Below are 18,485 nucleotides of genomic sequence, written 5' to 3'. Positions count from 1 at the left end.
GATTTCTGGACAGCCAAGACTAGTCCAGGTCAGAAGGCAACTTCAAAGTGCCAACAAACACAATAAATACTTCACCAAGTCCATGTGCTGCTGATGGAACGTTACCTTGCAGTTCAGGCAAAGGGCCAACTGTGAACAGCTGATATCACCATCAACACAGCTATCAAATCACACAACGCAATCTTTCCATAGAGCGTCCATAAATTGATGTACTCAATTCCTGTTCACATTGACCTGGTGCAGTGACATACTGTCATTTAAAATACGATCAGACACTGAATTGCATAGAAGAGGCATCAGTCATCATGTGTTCCCTTTTCTCCCACAATAAACAAACGTACTGCAATCCTACAAAGTCTTGTTGCGCACACACACACAAACATAAACACTGTGCTAACGTTAAAGAATTTCCTGCTACGCCCTCTAATGCCACAGCTGAGCCATGCAGTGTACATACATATATATATATATATGTGTATATACTTTATAAAGTCAGTCTTCATTTGTCAAGCTCAGGTCCGATGCACTCAGAAGAACCACCAAAAACACAGCTTCAAACTTTGAAACTACTGAACCACAACACTACAAAAGCAGGACAGCAGGGATGTCCTGATGGAGTTTTGTCCCTAAATCCTGATCCAAGCCCTACTCAGTATCTATTGATGCAGTCTTGGTCTTATTGGATAACTGCACAGAAGAAATGATAAAGATGATCAGACATTTCATGATTCAGCCGACAGCACTTTAAAGTTTTGATAAACCTGAGAAGTTAAAACACTATTTTTAACTTGTTGCTCTCCATCAGCATGAATTTCTACATTCACACTTGCTGGCAGGCTGCAGGTCTTTTTGTACCATTTGCGTGTAATTTTAGGGGCCTCAAAATGGGGTCATGGGCTTTAAAAAGTAAAAACATGGACTGAATCTAAATTTGAAGGGGAGCTGCTCCTGTATCTCACTCGCTGAATATCTCCACTCGGAGAGCTGCACAGACGGCAGCAGATCGACAGTCTGTTGTCAAACAGCGGCAGGCCCAGGAGAGACGAGGGGATTCAGCCACAGCGTGTGGAGGCCGGGGGGGTGACGGAGGAAAACATGCTAACATATGGCTGCTGTGGGACTGGGCCAACTGCAAGGCTGTGGATTATCTGCATCCTTTTTCTAGTAAACTATTAATATCAATCAATACAGTTCAGTCTCAGATAACAAGTAGAAGGAAAAACACACTGAACTTTTCAAAAATATAACTCTAAATTTATTTCTTTCAGCTGAGAGTCGAATGTTTTATTTTAAACTGTTACTCTGAAGGTCCAAGCTGTATATATTTTTTTTTACATGTATTACATAACTGACAGCATTATTTACATAAATACATTACAAGAGTATAAATTACAGCTAATCCTTTACAACATTTATGACTCATGATTAAGTAGTCCTGGTTGTTCTCTTTGGTATCATTTTTCCTTTTGAATTTTGCTGATGACGCCAGATTTTAGTTTGCAATTGGATCAAAGATGCTTCATTAATTCAACGCTGCTCAAAGTGCAGCCATATTGCTTGTTTCCCCCTGACAGTTTGATTTCAGTTTTGTTCTGTGCAGGCCATTATTTCCTTTATTTATATATTTTTATGTCAGACAAATCAAACGCTGCTGGAACGACTGAAGCCACTGCGATGACAGTCTGAAGAAAGATGGTTGTGAAGCCGCCTGTTTGCGGCTCAGCTAATGAGACAGGGACAGACCGAGCCTGAGGGTGTCAGTGTGTGTGTGTGTGTGTGTGTGTGTGTGTGTGTGTGTGTGTGTGTGTGTGTGTGTGTTGCCATCTCACTGGGGAGTATTGATCACAGGCCTTCTTCCACCCAGTAATGACACTGAAAAATCACATCTTCTCCCCATGAACACTGTAAGGATCTGTGTGTGTGTGTGTGTGTGTGTGTGTGTGTGTATGTGTGTGTGTGTGTGTGTGTGTGTGTGCAGTTAATCCCTCACCCTGCTCGGCTCTCTCTGAGGTTATCTACTGCAGCTCTGCCACACTATTTTAATTATTGACTCAGACGTGCAAGTGATTATTCATTTATTTCATACAGCAAAACGCTCATCACATGTAACTGCAGGTGTCCCGACTGTTTTAGATTGTGATCAATCTTGAAGGCGTCCGCAATCTACTTTTCAGGAAAATTCTGGTGTTTCATTATCCGACTGCTTTTTCCAAACGAACACACAACTTTGGTGAATGATACTGCAAACATACAACAACAATTCAGATGAGGCGCTTGCGGCTTAAAAGAACTTTAATGCAATGTTGGAAAAAAAGGCATTTCAAAAAAGACCACTATTTAGATTATGATTAAAACTTCTGGGCCAGATTGCCAAAAGTTCCCAGTATGAAGAATAGTACAAGAACGTAATCAAAGAACCATAATCAGCATCAGCACAAATTACCTCCTACTAACTGATTGTGAAAACTGCTTTGAATTCATTCTGTGGTGAACACAGTGAAGTATGAACCCCTATAACTGCTAAATTATACATACAACATAAAGCTATAAAACAGTAGCTAAGACATTTTGCTGGTTTCATTTCCAAACCTCCCGACTTAAGTTGCCTTTACACAAAATAACTAGAGATTGGCTATGATGCAGGCCTGTTACAAAAATATTCTGTAAATGTTTGTGCTACACTTCAAAGTCTCCTGCTTGTAGGATTAATCAAAACTATTTCAGAAAAAACACAACTAAATAGTGATGAGGTACCACCTCTCTCTCTACGAGCCTGTTATAGTCCTATTATATTACTGTGCCGTTAGAATACTGCTAATAAAAGCATTAATGTGCACCACAAACACCCCATCACCGGATGGAGTAACCGCGGGGATATCACAATTCTACATGAGTACTTTCATAGCAAACGAAGCTTAAAAAATGAAGCTGCTGCTGGGCTAAACTGTCCTTCAGTGAAAGCAAATTAATGTCAAGAAAAAACAATTAAACAATTACCCTGAATCAAACATCGAGCCCAACACAAAGTGGTTACCTCGCACCGCCGCTGTTCAGTTATTAAAAACGCTTTTTGGTTGAAGCAGCTCCCCACCAAGTATGCGACATATTTAAAAAATGTATGCGTGTGGTGGATGCAGGGAGCACGCTGCTGGGCTCGGTCCTGCGGGAGCAGACACGCCCAAACAGCAAAACATGCGACTCAACAACACGACGCGACTTCAATCCGCAAAGCTGAGCAGCTTCAGCCAGCTGCAGCGGCTCCCCGCAGCCACCACCAGCACCTTCAGCTTCGCAGAGCCGCGCTTGCTTTGTGGCTCGGCCCCCCTTCCCCGCCGCACCCTCCCCGGCCCCGTCCGCTGGGGCTCTTACCTGAAGCCGGCCGGGGAGTTCACCTGGATGTTACGGCCAGACGGCGGGGTGGCTTTCCTCTTCTCTCTGTCCGCCATGCCGCCGCGCTAAATCTCCTCCATTGGCTCCGCTGTGCAGCCGCCCAGCAGACACCTGAGAGATCCGGCGATGCTGTGATAGGGTGTTGCCTTCAAGACTGTGGGAAAATGGAAACTCAACTCAACTGAACAAGAATTAATAAATAACTGCGGGACAATGATACCATGACAGTGATGTTAGTTCTTTCTCTACTTTTCAATGATGTTTTAGTTTAGATTTTTGGGACTAAACAACCAGAGTGAGTCTTACCTTTTCTACCAAATTTTGCAGCTTTTTTTCAGTTCTTTCATGAAATATCAGAAGGATCAAAAAGAGGCACAAAAGGAGCAGATGCATGATTGTAAAGCCTGTTGTATCTGTCTCCTTTTACCTGTCATTCCGTTCTGCTTCGTTTCATGCCGAGTGAAAGCCATACTTCTCCCAGTTTGATGATTTTTAAGTTAAACTGAAGGATCGAATGCTTCTCCATAGAATTAAAAATACACGACACCTAAAATAGGTATTATCACAACAACTCTATTTAGTTTAGTTTTTGTTACTAGATTGCAAAATAAGCCATCTTCCACCATAGACACTCCGGTGTTACAGTGTCTTTTAGGGTTTTAAGGTGTAATTTGTCGTTTCTTCTGGGTAAGCACACAAATTAAACATAACACAATGCATGCGTGACTATTAATTCGATATAGAAAAGCTTTACAAGGAGACAGTAAAGGCAGCAGGAGCTCCCATGGACGAGAGGGGAACTGAATGAAAAATACGGGCATAAAAACACAGGTGGATACCAATTAAGTGCATATCAGTAGTCACTAGTATCCGACCCAGTGCCTTTAAGAAAATATAACACGTGGTCTGCATGTAACAGGTGTAATGTTTCCTGACAAACTACAGGATCAACAGTACATCAATTCAGAAAGAAAATCCCCAAAGTAGATAAGACTGAAAGCAGCCGCACCCCCACCGCAAAACTCCGAAACAACAGTCACACTGAGGACAATGCGTTGACGTGCGGCAGGACAGAGGCCAATGAGGTGTAATGACAGAAAGAAACCAGCAGAGAGCGATGCTGCACACAGAAGGAGTGTACTGCCTGTTGTGTTCAGGAACTCTGTGAGCAGTGATGATGAAATGTTACAAATGTTCTCCCCATTATTTGACTCTATTTGTCCTCTTTCTTTCTTTCATTAGAGTTTTCAGATTCACTCCCAAACATTAGATGCTCCAAACATTACCAAAAATAAAAAGGAAAAATAAAACAAAAAAACAAAACGAGATACTGTAACAAGCTCATTTGTTCAAGCTCATACAGTCACATTGTGAAGCAAACCTGAAAACCTCAACAGCTACAAATGCAGCACTGCTGCTCACGGTGCCTCCTCCAGGTCTAACAGAAAAATGTTTTCACAGCAAAAGGTAAAAGACAGTTTCACAATCACTTAAAAAAAATCCAAAGTAAAAATATTACAGTCACAGTAGTCTTTGCAACCCTATAGCACTGCCATAAAGGTAATATTTCATTCGGACATTAGTGTTCCCTCAAATGACTTTTCATCTAGTGCCAGCTGAGGGAAGACATTTGTCTGATGGTTTGCTATGCTTAATCTGTCCATTTGTTCATTCAGTTCACCTGCGTGCTAAATGCTTTAACTGTTTCCTCGTTTCTCTCATTCATGTCTTTGTTCATCTCCTGTGAGGTACAAGGAAGAGGAGTAGCAAGTGAGGAAAAATGTCAGACATCAGACATCTGTGCCTTAAGAGGTTACATCTCCATTATCTGATGAGTTGACTTGAAGTCAACTTATAAAATAGATAATTTTGGCTGTACTTGAAGGAAATATAAGAAAAAAGGTGAGAAGGATAGTTGGGATTTGTTGAGTGGCGTTCCAGGATCTTGTGAATTCTTGACACGAGGACACAAAGATTTTCAGTGAGATGGATTTTCCTCTTCATCTTACATATTGTCGCAGAGATTTATTTAGCTTTAGGAAAAATCAGCTCCGTCCGTCGTGTATGGCCTCCCTGGCAAACTAATTTCTCCTCTTTCACACTGAAAAAGACAAAGAAGACAATTTATGAAAGGTGGGACCATCTTGTCTGCGCTTAATAAGTAATAAATGGTACCTGTTAGCAGCTAACAGTAAATTCTCAATTGGTAGCATTAATACCTTAAATCAAATCATATTTGTATTGCTGACAATGGAAACAGAAAGATGTGATAATGATACTACTTTTCTTTTTTTGTTTGTTTGTTTTTGTTTTTACATTTTACTGTACTGAAAGACAAAATAGGTGGAGGCCACATGCAGTTGGACATCTGAAAATATATCAGACAATTTTCATAAAAAAAATAAAATAAAAGCCTACTAGTTCTCCATCCATCCATCCATTTTCTATACCGCTTATCCGTCAGGGTCGCGGGGGAGCTGGAGCCTAACCCAGCTGACTACGGGCGAGAGGCGGGGTTCACCCTGGACTGGTCGCCAGTCAATCGCAGGGCCAACACACAAAGACAAACAACCACACACTCTCACACTCACACCTAGGGGCAATGTAGAGTAGCCAATTAACATAATGTGCATGTTTTTGGTATTGTGGGAGGAAGCCGGAGAACCCGGAGAAAACCCACGCAGGCACAGGGAGAACATGCAAACTCCACATAGAAGGGCCCAGACCGGGATTCGAACCTGGAGCCCTATGAGGCAACAGTGCTAACCACTGCACCACCGTGCCGCCTGTCTGCTAGTTCTCACTTCAGAGATATCTCTTTTGCATTTTAAAATGTATTTCCTTAGAAAAGAAATTTTGAAAAGCTGCAGATATTTTTGCCTTTTGTCAGTTAGCATTACATTTGCTACTTGTGTGCGGCAACATAGGAATTTAATAGGATTTTGAAAATACCTTCAAGACAGTAGTGTTGTTTAACGTTTTGGGTTTTTGAAAAACAGCAAGAAAAATGTGGGCTGCAGAAACCCTAAACGGATGCAACACTTACAGATTGTAGAAGTCTGTGTTGCTGATTTCCTCCAAGTCCCTCCAGGTGAAGTAGTGTGGACAGCCTCTCTCTGGACAGGGCGTGTGCACCTGCTGAGTCAGTCCTGGCCACTGCCCGGACAGCACAAACAGCTTGGACATCACCGCCAAGATCAGATCCCAAGACTGCCGGAACTCTGAGGAAAGAAAACAGTTGTCTGTCCTGCAGGGGTGCAGAGCATTCTGTCTCAGTATGAAAGAGTGATGATTGATTTTTACCGTCCTCAGGTCTCCGGCAGCGTATCTCAATGTACCAGTCTCCATCTTTATTCTTCTGTTTCACCAGAGCCAGTCTGTTCCCACAGCAGAGGAGACATTGCTCTCTCCCCACCCAGTGAGTCGGATACAGGGAGCACGTCATGACAATCACTCTGATGGTTATGTACAGCAGATACAGACAATTTATGAAAGTGTATTGGTGACAAGAGTATCAAAAAACAAATGTAAATGGTGTTTTCCAATACAAAAATCAAACACTAAAAACAAACAGCTTTAAGTCCAAAGTTAAGCAGGTAAGCTAATATATAATTTTTTGATTTTCCTTTTGACTTCTCTGTCTTATCGATAATTCATATAATATAAAAAAAAGTCAATTAAGCTGCACATGAGTGGATCACAAAGAGCTGTGTTATGAAATGGTGAAATATGCTTCAGGCTCTGCTACCTGTGGAAGAAACCATGAGGAATCTCAGGAAGGAAGTACACTTGAACGCTGAGGTCATCTTGCTTGTCCTCACCCCACTTGTGGCGCACTGTGAGGTCATCCTTCAGGTAGATGGGGAAGAGGCAGGCTTCATCTGGATCTCTCTTGGCCTCCCTGGATGACACCCACTGTGTTTCACCAGGGATGAAGTCTTGGGCTTGAGGGTTTAGGGGGCTTCTGACAAGAGTGGGGAGGCAGACCTCAAAATACTGCAGTAGGGTGAGTATTATGCCTTTCTCCTTCTTGGTTCCGACTACCTCTTCGATCAAGTCGTCATCGTCCACGACAAGTTTCTCTAATTCTCTGCGGACTAAGATGCGCATCGCTGCATTGTGCAGCATGCCTTTGCACCTTAAGTCATCCACCCAGGTGAACTTCTGTTTCACCAGAGCCCCCTCCTGCATGAGAAGGTCTCTGGAGACCCCTTCCAGCTGCTGCACCAGGTCATGTCTCACAATGCTCTGCATTTGCAGAAAGAGGCAAGTAGAGTGAAAATGAGGTTTGTAAATCATGTAAAAACACAGAGATGAAAGGATAAAAACAGTTAATATGCTATTTTGACAGCTAACACTGTGCTGCAAACTCTACTGTTGGCCATGTGGAGAGCTGCAGACAGACACGTGCTACCTCCATAACACAACCTGTCGTCAGCTGCAACAATAATGACATGATCCTCCAATGCTGTTTGTTCAAATGCATGACTAAGCTTGAAGTAACTCCACCAGAAATGTCTTCCAGTGGTGAATGGACACTTTAACCATGCTCCACATACGTAACAAATCTAGCAAATAATAGCCATACATTTACATCGACTCAGCTCACTGCTGCTAAGTAAGGAAAGAAACAAACTCCTGACTATGACATGTTCCTTCATATTTGCTGGTTTGAAGCTGTTTTGAAACTTTTCCTGATAATTTATGAATAGTGGTGTAAATTTTTTGTCCTGTAATTATTTGGATTTATTTTCTCTAATGGAAATAAAAAGTAGCTGCTGACCTTGAACATTGAGATGAGGAATGAAGGCTGAATAAACACTCTGTCACTGAGTATACTGATGTCTTCGTACCAAATGATCACCCCAATCCGATGCAGATATCTCAAGAGGAATCGCAGAATGGAGTGGAGACTCTCTCTGCTCAGTTTGACATGGTTTAGAATTAAACCACTCAGTTCTTCAAGTAAAATAATACCTGACATAGAAAGCAGAACAAATTTGGAAAATCAACATGAGATTTTTAGTACTTAAATAAATTATCCTACCCTTGGAGTTAAAAATATTCTTACCGTGTTGGGGAATTTCTTCTAGTGCAACAAGTGAATGAATGACTTGCTCCACCTCTTCGTAACTTTTTGGTAAAATGCTCTCAGAACACAGAAAGGCATTCTCCGACAGAATGCATGTCAAAATATGACTTTTGAGTTTTGCGATATCTTCAGTCTTTGTGCAGTCGATGGCTAAAAGATTCAAAACCTAAAACAAAGGGTAAGGGTAGCTATAAAAAGATTGTATGCAAGGCAAGAAATATGAACTTTTACAGTTCCAGAGTTCATACACTATGTTAATTTTCCAAAAAGAAGAAAATAATAACATACCAAACAATAATATCTCTATAATAATTCAATACATCTATGAATTAATCAGTACCTTCAAATTGTATTCCAAAAGACAATCCAGCTCATCCAGCTGGTCCATAAAGAGAGACACATTTAAGTTTTCTTGCAGATTTTTCTTCTGGCGTTCTAAAACCATCCTCCTGTTTGCCAGTTTGGTTTGGACCTTCTCTTCTATGTCTTTCTTCTTCTCCATCACCTCTTCCTGGTCTCTGCACTGGTCACAGTGTGTTCCCACCAGCAGAATCACTGAGTTTGGCACACGCAACTGTATGTTGTTTATCCAGAACCACAGTTGGTCCTTGAAAGAATCTGGGTCTACAATGCTGTAGCTGATTGGAAATCAAAATCAAAATAATTTTTTTCATGGACTTATTTCAAAATCCCAAAGAGATAAACCAGTGTCCACAATAATGTTTGTGATCGTAATATTTACCACTTTTGCCATATTAGTTTAGCATGTTAGCACTGCAAGATGCTAATTAGCACTAAATACAAAGTACAGCTGAGGATTATGAGGATGCCATTAGTTTTGACTTGCTTATAAACCATAAAGTAAAAGAAAACAGTTCGTGAATGTGTTTGCAGAATTTCCTGGCAACCCACCTGATATTGAGATATTTCACTAAAAGGCAACAAAGATCAACAAGGTGTGAGATGAAAAGTCAGGGCATTGTTAAAGTCAACACAATTCTTCATCTTGGGACTATGAATGTCATAGTAAGCTACATGTCCTGTGAAGTGACTGACAGACAGACTGACATTGCAATCCCAAGATCCATGCTGTTAACTTGTTCAAAAATATATTATTGTTTTTAGTTATATTTTAGTTATTTAGTTATCTTTTTTCATCATATTCTTCTAAAATAACAGCTCTTTTAACCCTGTCATAAAAATAAAAAAAAAACAATCTGAGAAATAATAAATAATCTTGAACTGCTCAAAGTCTTTTGACAAATACAACCTGTGACACTTTTTCAAGTAGAAACTGCTTTAAACCAAGATTAGCGAGTACCGGTCAGATCCAACTAGCATGTCAGACATGAGTTTTGGTCATTTTATCAAGGGCACAGATCTCCTTACAACTAGGGGGAACATTGGTGCGGCACAGGTCTTCCCCTCAACCTAAAAGCAAAAAAGACTGGGAACCAAGTTATTACACCTGCTCACCTGGCTAAATCAACAGTAAGGATGACCAGGGCTCGTGGTGTGATGAAGACGTGGTGTGTCAGGTAGTATTCCTCCTGCCCTGCAAAGTCCCACAAAAGGAAACGGACTTCTTGGGTGTAGAGTTGACTGATCTCAATTCCCTCAGTCCTGTCCTCCACTGCCACAGCCATAGGCTTCCCTTCCCTCAGGCTGCGACAAAGTGTCGACTTCCCTGCCATGGAGGAACCCAGGAACATGGTCTTGACTGTCCAGGCACTGTGTGTGTTTGGGTTCATCTCCATTTGATGAAAGTAGCTCTGGATGTCCATGACCCCTCCAACACAGACCTCCTCTGGTGGGCACCTCAGCGGGTTCCCTGTGGCCTTGCACACGGTCAGCTCACAGCTGCTGTTCTGGAATAGCTGGGATGGGAGCTCGGTCAGTTGATTCTTCTCAACGAAAAGCTCCTTCAGTTTTGGGAGACCAACTAGTGGTTGGATGTTTTGCAGGCAGTTCTTTGAAAGGTCCAGGTGAGTGATACTGGTGCACTGGTTTATATCTGAAGGAAGCTTGCTCAAACGATTGCTGCTTAGTTTTAGGAATTTTAACTTCCTAAGATGTGGAAAGATTCCCTCTGGAATTAATCTGATGTTGTTCTGGTTCATGTAAAGGGACTCTAGTTGGCACAAGTTGCTCATTTCCTGAGAGAACTCCATTATCTTGTTTCTGGAGAGATTAAGTTCCATCAGGTTGGTGAATCTGGAGATGCCTGTCATGCGTTTCAATTTGTTCCTCTGCAAATCCAGACCTTTAACATGTGTCAGAAGCTCCCGAGGAAGGGACTTCAGTTTCTGCCCTGAAAGATCACATTCCTCCCAGCTATTTCCTGTGTTATGGATAAGTACATTTACTTTATGTTTAAGATCTGGGCAAAAAGCAGGTTTACCAAGTTGTTTAGGAACCCTTGCAAAGTAAAACCAGGAACAGCTAGCAGCAGATAGAGTTTTATTGTGCAACATTATCCAAATGAATAAATCTGCTTCCTGGAACAGACCCAGAATATCTTTTGATGCTCACTCGTTTTGCTTTTGAGAACCCCTGGTATTGTTGCATGTGTGTGTTCAACTAAGGATGGGATAAATGCAGTAGTCAAATTCAGTATGTGTATGTAAAAATATATATACTGCCAATAAAAGATGATTCTTAAAAAAAGATTCTTATTCTTCTTAAACCAGTTGGCTTACTCTGAATGGGACCAAGAATGTCTGATATTTCTGGCATCTGGTATATCTGATCCACAGTGTTTCATAAGTACAGGTACAGAGTTAGTGCCAACCAGACCAGAGAGACACACAGCAAAATTAATTTGCATGTTCTCATAAAAAAGTTCCTTAACAGAGTTCCATCAAAAGAATATACTACGTGGGCACAACAAAAGCCATGATTATCCATGATGAGCTACTTACATCTACTCCTGCTTAAATGCAAACCATGCTGCATATCTTTTCTTGGGAATTTCATACTTAGAGCAGGGTTATATGACAGTGAATACAGCTAATAATATAGTTTTCTCAACTACCAGCTGCCTGTTCACTTAAAGTTAAACACGAAAGCGTTCGACAGATTTGTTGTCCCTCCACTGGTGAACCTTGGTTGGACATCAGCTAACAAGGTTGATATGGTAATATATCATCCTATGACATCTTATTTACAGTAACAACAGTAACACTGTTTGTTTTGTATTTATATTAAGTTTATCTGTTTAGTCCATAAAGTTCTTACATCAAGCCTGCCAGATATGTTGTCAATAATCACAATAATCACAGACCTCTAACAATATTTAATACATGTTAGGTTGCTTACCGTGTCCAGAAATCATTTTCTTCAAATATTTTCTTCTTCTTCGTGTTCCGTGTTGCCGTTTCTCAGGAAGTGTGTTGAGGGTGGAACAGACAGAGCTGCTTAGATGCAGTTGATGCAATCCTGCATAACTCATCACAGAGGGGGAAGTAAAACATGACAAGCCACACAAACTCTGATTACTTCCCTTTTTCAAGGTTTAACAGTTTGATAATACCATTGCTTTTATTACAAGTCTGTGTCTGCTGTGCAAAGGCCCTGTTCTTTTAAGTTTCAAGTACTTTATTGTCTCATGCATAACAATTACGGTGAAGCAGTCACTGACAATTTAAAATCTTAATTCTCAGGCACCCTCCAACAGTCAAGCAGTTGAAAATCAGAATCTAAGGCATAAGGTGAATAAAATGAGGCAGAGGTTAAATCGAGGAATAGAAGAAAATCTATATGAGATAATGAAAATAATACAATAAATAAAAAATAACAATCGAGGAGGAGCTACCTCCTCCGCCTACCTCTTAATTTATACGTATTTGTGCTTTGAAAATTATTTACTATAAAAAGAACATGTTTCAGCAGGGTTGGGTGGACAGGTGGGCATGTTTATTTGTGGATAAGGTGCAGTACTAAAATTCAGAATTGCATCTTCAGACCATCTGCTTTTCTTTCTTAGTTTTGTAAACCAAATGTGAGACATGAGAGCACTTTCTTTCCATTGCAACCTTAAGAAAATACCACTGTATGCAACTGTTCATCAGTTCCAGTGAGTATTTATTAGAAAAATACAAACATTTGCTAGCATGATTTATAAAATCATTTATAAACAAACAATAATGAAGCTACAAATGAAGTTATGCTGTCTTAACGTAATTTCTAGTTTCTGGTGAAATCATATATCTTGAGAAATAAAATAAAATTCTTGTTCTGACAGTTTCAAAAAGATGAATGTGTTCCTCAACCAAACTTCAAGATGACTGAAACTGAGATAACTTCCTTAGAATCACTGCAATGCTGGCTTCAGGCTGTACTACAATGAAGGTTGCTGGAGAAAGTTTTAATGCTTTAGGTTCACAGTCCTTTCCAGTTCCTTTTCATTTGGCAGGCTGGTGTAAGTACGGTGAACTTCCTCAGGAGTCTTTGGTGTTCATGAGCTTCCTGTCACACAAGTACCTCTGCACCCATCCAATGGGATTGACATCAAGCCGCAGGAAGTTCTGCAGCCATGGACTCCTCTGAGCCCCCTGGACGAACTCATCCAACGTAATCTCACCTGCAGAACAGACAGAACAGCAGTGAAGTAATTATTTATGGATTCTGAGGGATTAGTTTGAGCATTTTGTTGGTTTTGAGTATACAGCCAACATACCATCACTGTTTACATCGACCTCTTGAAAGATGCGCTCACACACCTCCTCAGCAGTGAGGTTTTCTGTCCCTCGTTCATCAGATGCAGTGCCTTTCTTTATCTTGTAGATTATCTGAAAGACAAATCCAGCAATCAGACCAATTGTCTTGTCATAATGACAATGCTGTTAATTGTTTTTAGCCACGCTGGCAGCATGGTTCTAGCGATGGACATGTTATAGGACATGTTACAGGTTATGTTGTTGGTCTGTCTCTTGGTCTGTCAGTCTCTCCACCACTTTGGTCCAGACTGAAATATCTTAACAATTTTTTGAAGGGTTATCTTAAAACTTTGAGGTTACACAGACACAATTGTAATGAAATCACACTTTTTACCTTCACAATCTTCCGTAGTTCACTTCTGTCTAGACGGCCATTGTCATCACCATCAAACACCTTGAAAGACCACCTCAACTTATCTTCAACTTTTCCACGCAGAACAAGATTGATTGCGGCCACGTACTCTAAAAAATCCATTTTATTGTCCTGAAAACACGGAAACATTCTTACTGAGACAGATATTTTGAAATGTTTTTAAGAGCACAAACCAGGTGTGAAATTATTGCTTGGATTTTAATTTGAACCAAAACATTTTATTAAAAAGCAGCTTTGTAACTCACAAGATTCATGTCAAACGCTCGGAAGATGCAGTCCATGTACTGTGATTCAGGTGTATCATTCTGTACTCCAAACATCCTCTTGAACTCGTGCAGGTACAAAGATCCACTTGGGCACTCCATAATGAATGACTTGTAGAGGTCTTGGATGCTGCTCAGCTCCAGTTCTTCTTCTTGTGTCTGTATTTGCTGATTTTGACCCATGCTAAACACTTTGGCAAAAGCTTTATTATTTTGTAAAAAAAAAAAAAAAAAAAGCAATTCCTTATTGAAGCAATATTCTTAAGACTGCCTGGAACGAATAGCTCAGCGTCCGCTTCATGGCTGCTGCTGATGGTTTCTTGAAACGCTCAGGGGTCTTGAACTGAGTTGAGTTTAATAACTCATTCATGTGACCTCAGCCAAGAGGCTTATTTTTAGCCAAAGTCTTTGGAGAGCTGAGTTTAAACAGTAATCCATATGCCTGATCCCATCTTGAACCTTTAGTGACCTAAGGTCACTAGTACACTTTACACTTACTTACTAAAATGATAACTTAGAAAACTGACTGGAGGCCTTTTTCCTCTGTGTGGATGTATATGTACAAATTAAATCTTTGCAGGTAAATTGTTCTATAGCTGTTAAGATTGTCAAGTCACTAGGGATGCCATTGATGTAATTGATTTGGAAATTTGTACCAAAAAAATCTAGCTAAGACTTTATAGGTCAGAGCTTGCTGGCATGCTTTATCAAGTGTATAACCCTACTTAATTTACTTTGTTTCTGCTTAAGGGAATTCAGCCATCATTATTTTTGCTATTTAAAACCTCTGCTGTGATGTGCCAAGATATCTTCTGTGAATAAAGCCTGTATAGTAAATGTTCATATTCAGCTACAACAGCCAGCTAATAAGTCTGTGGCCTAAAGTAGAAGGAAATGAGTGATACAGCTTTCATTCCATGTATGCGCAGTCCAAATCTTTTTGTGTTTATGTAGGCAATTTAAAGTCACTGCCTTCATCTGCGTTCATGCAGTCACCTCAGTCTTAAGGGCTTATCACCCAGGGACATTCACAAGGACATGGTGGCAACATTGGGGGAGGGTAGCACCCTCTGACCACTACCTCTTCCCCAAGATGAAAAGGAGCTCAGTGGTCACCATTTTGACAGTGCTGATGATTGATGTGACTTGATGCAGGACCGCTATTTGCCTTTATAACACTGATTCCAAAAAAGTTATCATTCTGTGTAAAACATGAATAAAACAGAATGTGAACTATGACTGGTAGTATGTCAGTATGGCTGATATGGTCATAGCAAGGCAAACCTGCTATAAATCCTAATGATTTAACGACGGGATTGGCTGAAAGAAGGTTCATGGTGGCAGAGTGGATGATCTCTGAAACTCGTGTGGTTCATCTAGTAAAGAGTTTTGCATGCATTTCAGGTCTATGTCAGTGAAAATTAAAAAAAAAAAAAGATATCAGCACACATTCATACAGCTGGAAAGCGGGACACGACAATGGCTTTTTATTGAATTGAGCTCATAGGTGTTAAATAACCCTTAACAGCAGTTAAGTATTCAGATAAAACAATATTACTTTAATTTAATACACATAACTGTGTCTTAGTATTATTTGCTTAAAAACAGATTAAAAAAATTTTAAACAGTAAGAACACACACACACACGCCCACACACACACACACACACACACACACAACAATAGAAAAACACACAAGAACAATGGAAAAGCACATATATTACATACATATCAACACTTTTTAACAAGAAGGTTGTTACTTGAGCAAGCAAGCAATATATAGGCTAGACAGGTATGCACTTTGTAAATTGTTTGAACAGTATTTAAAGATGACATAATTAAGCTTAACTATTATGATTTTAACAGTGGGAAGAGAAAATAATGTATACAAAAGAAGAAGTAGTAATTATTATGTGCTATTGTTACTTTACTCAAAAGTGATGGCCAGTTCCGAACATGTGGGCAAAAGTATCCAAAATGAATCCTGATTTTAGTTAAGTTAGCTGGATTTTAACGGTGTTTGATCGTCCACATGGGAAAGGCCAATGTGCTTTGACATTTCAGAAGTGTGCACTCCTTCTCCTCTGCTCCAGCACCCATCCGGCAGGGTTCATGTCCAACTTCAACATGTTGAGCACCCAGAGGTCCTGCTGTGCACCTCTAATAAACTCTTCCATGTTAATATGACCTGTGGAACGGAAAAGTCCAAGCAGGATTAATGTTCCCTGCTGATACAGCACAACATTCCCTCTGTCTTTTGTCACTCCAGTGCTTTCAGGTGCTTTCACCGCATTGTTAAAGGTATGTACAACTGAATGCTTACCATCTCCATCAGTATCAACCGCCTGGAATATTCGATCCACAACCTCATCTACTGTAAGCTGCGAATCACTTGTGTCTGTCTTTGTGCCTTTCTTTATCCGATAAATACTCTAAAACAAAGAAAGTGGAATGCCATGTCAGTAACACAGAAAATGTTGGAACTGGATCACTCAACATTGTTACTATTACCGATATCTATAAATCCAGAATACACTTTATTAAAATCAGTGTAAATCTTTCTTTCCTTACTTGCTGCACATATCAGTGCACTGCTTTTATTTTATTTAAGATTAACTATGGCAGAAAGAGGATTTGGAATCTAGAGAAATGCTGGAAACAAAATGAATATTTCAGTTCAGAAATGGAGTAGCTCAAAGTTCCACATCACCAAGATAATCTTCATATTGCAGCATCACCGGCATAAAATATTCTATATTATTTTCTATTTTTTTTAGAAGCAAAGTTGTCCTCAATTGTTTGTGTGCCTATAATGACACAAAAAGAACAGACTTGTCTGTAGCTTAGTTGTTTATTTCATTTTTGTACAGAATTATTTTCTTCCTTCCTCCTTCTGTCCCTGTTCTGTCCTGTCATGTAAAATAAATATGACTTAGAATAAACTACATGATTATAATACATTTATTCACAGTTGAATTTTCTTTATTAAATTAGATTCATAACATTCATTCATGGAAGGAAAAAGCACAGGCATATATAATAAAATGAATGAATGATGTTTTAATGATGAGTTATTGATGCTGCTGTAATCACAAGGGTTCTGATGTTGTGCATGCTGGCTCACTGTCACACTGTCAAGACCAATAAGAGAAGTACTTTTGGCATTTTTGAGGTTCACAGTAAATATGGGAGAATAAGAGGGACAAGACATGTCCACAGCCTCCTCTGCAGAGCTGAACGGGAGGAGGACATATCGTATCGTAGATGAAGATGCTAAAAATATGCCACACACACACTGAGCTGCTGTCATTATCTGCTTAAGTGTGCGCTAAATGCCATTCTGTAAAAAAAAAACAATAACTTTCTGGAAGGGAATCTCCTTTTTCATGTTAACAGATTATTTTAATTGCCCCCAAGGATTGTGACAGACTTACATCAATTATTGACCGTAGTTCGTCCCTGTCCACATAGCCATTGTTGTCTTTGTCATACACCTTGAATGACCACCGCAGTTTATGTTCCAGGTCTCCCCGGAAAACAAGATTCAGTGCTGCCACAAACTCAAGAAAATCAATTGTATTGTCCTGAAAGGTAGGGTGAATGAGAACAACTGGGTCACATTCTCACATTTGGTAAACAGTATGTCAGGCAGTAAAAGCTTAACTCTCTCACCCCATTTCTGTCAAAAGCTCGAAACATGTTTTCCACGTAATCTGACGCTTCCCCCGTTGGGTCCACGCCAAAGAAACGCTTGAACTCATGCAGGAAAAGTAGTCCACTTGGGCACTCCATGACAAACCTTTTATACATGTCCTGAAGTGCTTTGACATCAATCTCCTCATTGTTTTCTGTTTGCTGTGTTTGCCCCATGGCTGGCTCGTAATTTAACAGTCCATCGTCCTGTAGCCTTTGGGTATATTGTCCACAGTGGATTGGCCAGACTTGAAATGGGCATCTCATACTCTTAGGTGCTTTTTATAACTCAGTGGAATCCCAAAGCTCTAGTTTACAAATGAGACAGCTGATTAGTATGGCCTCAGGATTACTGTGGTATTACGTTGGTGGGGTTTCCTTTCTCTGAGTTAATAAGATCAGCAACTAAATGTGGCTATAGGCCAAACCTGCAGGGTTGGCAGGCATTATTGATGCAAAGTATGGCAACAAAAATGTTTCTTCCTTTCAGGATAATTGCATTGCTTTTAACAGACATTAGATAAATTGTTAGAATATATCATTAGTCCTGTGTATCTGTGATTACTACAACTGCATTTATTGATTTTTTTTTTTTAAGAAAACATGGGGACACTGGGACAAGCTGAAAAAAAAAAAAATTAATTGCCGGCAAAAAGCCTGCTTCAGCTGATAGCATGATTCATGAAAAAAAAAAACGTTGCAAGAAAACAAAGCCATCATCTGACTAAGAATAGTTCTTCGTGTAGTGAGCCTATGAAAGCACAGGGTGCTTAAACCCACTTGACCTTTTTTGACCTAACAGAGTTGACTTATTTTCCAGAAGAATGAGTTTGGTTTTAGAACTGCTATACAGGAATGTGTCCATTGTCCATGTATCTCTCTGCCAAATGGCTGATTTCCAAGTCTATTCCCAACCTTAATCAACTATAGTGTTGTTTTCTGTTTAGAAAAAGAAGC

General features: G+C 40.0%; 3 protein-coding genes across 5 annotated transcripts in view; all 3 read right to left on the bottom strand.

Moving 5' to 3' along the window:
• The window catches only part of mapk8ip1b (mitogen-activated protein kinase 8 interacting protein 1b), a 43,250-nt gene extending 38,058 nt beyond the window's left edge, over positions 1-5,192 (bottom strand). The window contains exons 1-2 of one of the 2 annotated variants that reach the window (XM_046394917.1): positions 3,818-5,192; positions 3,370-3,544 (exon numbers count right to left, since the gene is read on the bottom strand). In XM_046394917.1, coding sequence (XP_046250873.1) covers positions 3,370-3,446 — 77 coding nt within the window. In that variant the 5' untranslated portion in view covers positions 3,447-3,544; positions 3,818-5,192. The other variant, XM_046394926.1, reaches the window with a different exon arrangement.
• Positions 5,193-5,198: 6 nt separating this feature from the next.
• Positions 5,199-11,901, bottom strand: si:ch211-210p4.6 (probable serine/threonine-protein kinase roco5). 2 transcript variants are annotated; one of them, XM_046394905.1, is made up of 9 exons: positions 11,801-11,901; positions 9,959-10,823; positions 8,823-9,120; positions 8,462-8,648; positions 8,174-8,367; positions 7,139-7,638; positions 6,694-6,845; positions 6,437-6,611; positions 5,199-5,491 (listed from the first exon to the last, which is right to left on the bottom strand). In XM_046394905.1, the coding sequence occupies exons 1-9, from the start codon at positions 11,814-11,816 to the stop codon at positions 5,416-5,418; spliced, it is 2,463 nt and encodes an 820-aa protein (XP_046250861.1). In that variant the 5' UTR covers positions 11,817-11,901; the 3' UTR covers positions 5,199-5,415. The 2 variants fall into 2 exon arrangements, with proteins under 2 accessions (XP_046250861.1, XP_046250853.1); XM_046394897.1 differs by lacking the exon at positions 11,801-11,901 and having other exon boundaries at positions 9,959-11,784.
• A 3,685-nt stretch (positions 11,902-15,586) lies between these two features.
• LOC124066646 (guanylyl cyclase-activating protein 2-like) lies at positions 15,587-17,964 on the bottom strand. Its single transcript, XM_046403672.1, has 4 exons — positions 17,508-17,964; positions 17,270-17,419; positions 16,159-16,267; positions 15,587-16,023 (listed from the first exon to the last, which is right to left on the bottom strand). The coding sequence occupies exons 1-4, from the start codon at positions 17,793-17,795 to the stop codon at positions 15,896-15,898; spliced, it is 675 nt and encodes a 224-aa protein (XP_046259628.1). The 5' UTR covers positions 17,796-17,964; the 3' UTR covers positions 15,587-15,895.
• Positions 17,965-18,485: the final 521 nt, after the last annotated feature.

This window comes from Scatophagus argus, chromosome 1 (assembly GCF_020382885.2).
Source record: "Scatophagus argus isolate fScaArg1 chromosome 1, fScaArg1.pri, whole genome shotgun sequence".
Taxonomy (NCBI): domain Eukaryota; kingdom Metazoa; phylum Chordata; class Actinopteri; family Scatophagidae; genus Scatophagus; species Scatophagus argus.
Note: the sequence above shows the minus strand (reverse complement) of the source record. Positions and strands in the feature narration are given on the sequence as shown.

Coding starts and splice junctions, on each gene's coding strand:
- si:ch211-210p4.6 (XM_046394897.1), bottom strand. CDS start 10,956: ATGTTGCACAATAAAACTCTATCTGCTGCTAGCTGTTCCTGGTTTTAC. Junction 9,121..9,958: donor CTTACTGTTGATTTAGCCAG/GTGAGCAGGTGT, acceptor ATTTCCAATCAG/CTACAGCATTGTAGACCCAG. Junction 7,639..8,173: donor TCCTCATCTCAATGTTCAAG/GTCAGCAGCTAC, acceptor CTGCAAATGCAG/AGCATTGTGAGACATGACCT.
- LOC124066646 (XM_046403672.1), bottom strand. CDS start 17,795: ATGAGATGCCCATTTCAAGTCTGGCCAATCCACTGTGGACAATATACC. Junction 17,420..17,507: donor GAGCTTTTGACAGAAATGGG/GTGAGAGAGTTA, acceptor CCTACCTTTCAG/GACAATACAATTGATTTTCT. Junction 16,024..16,158: donor GGTTGATACTGATGGAGATG/GTAAGCATTCAG, acceptor TCCGTTCCACAG/GTCATATTAACATGGAAGAG.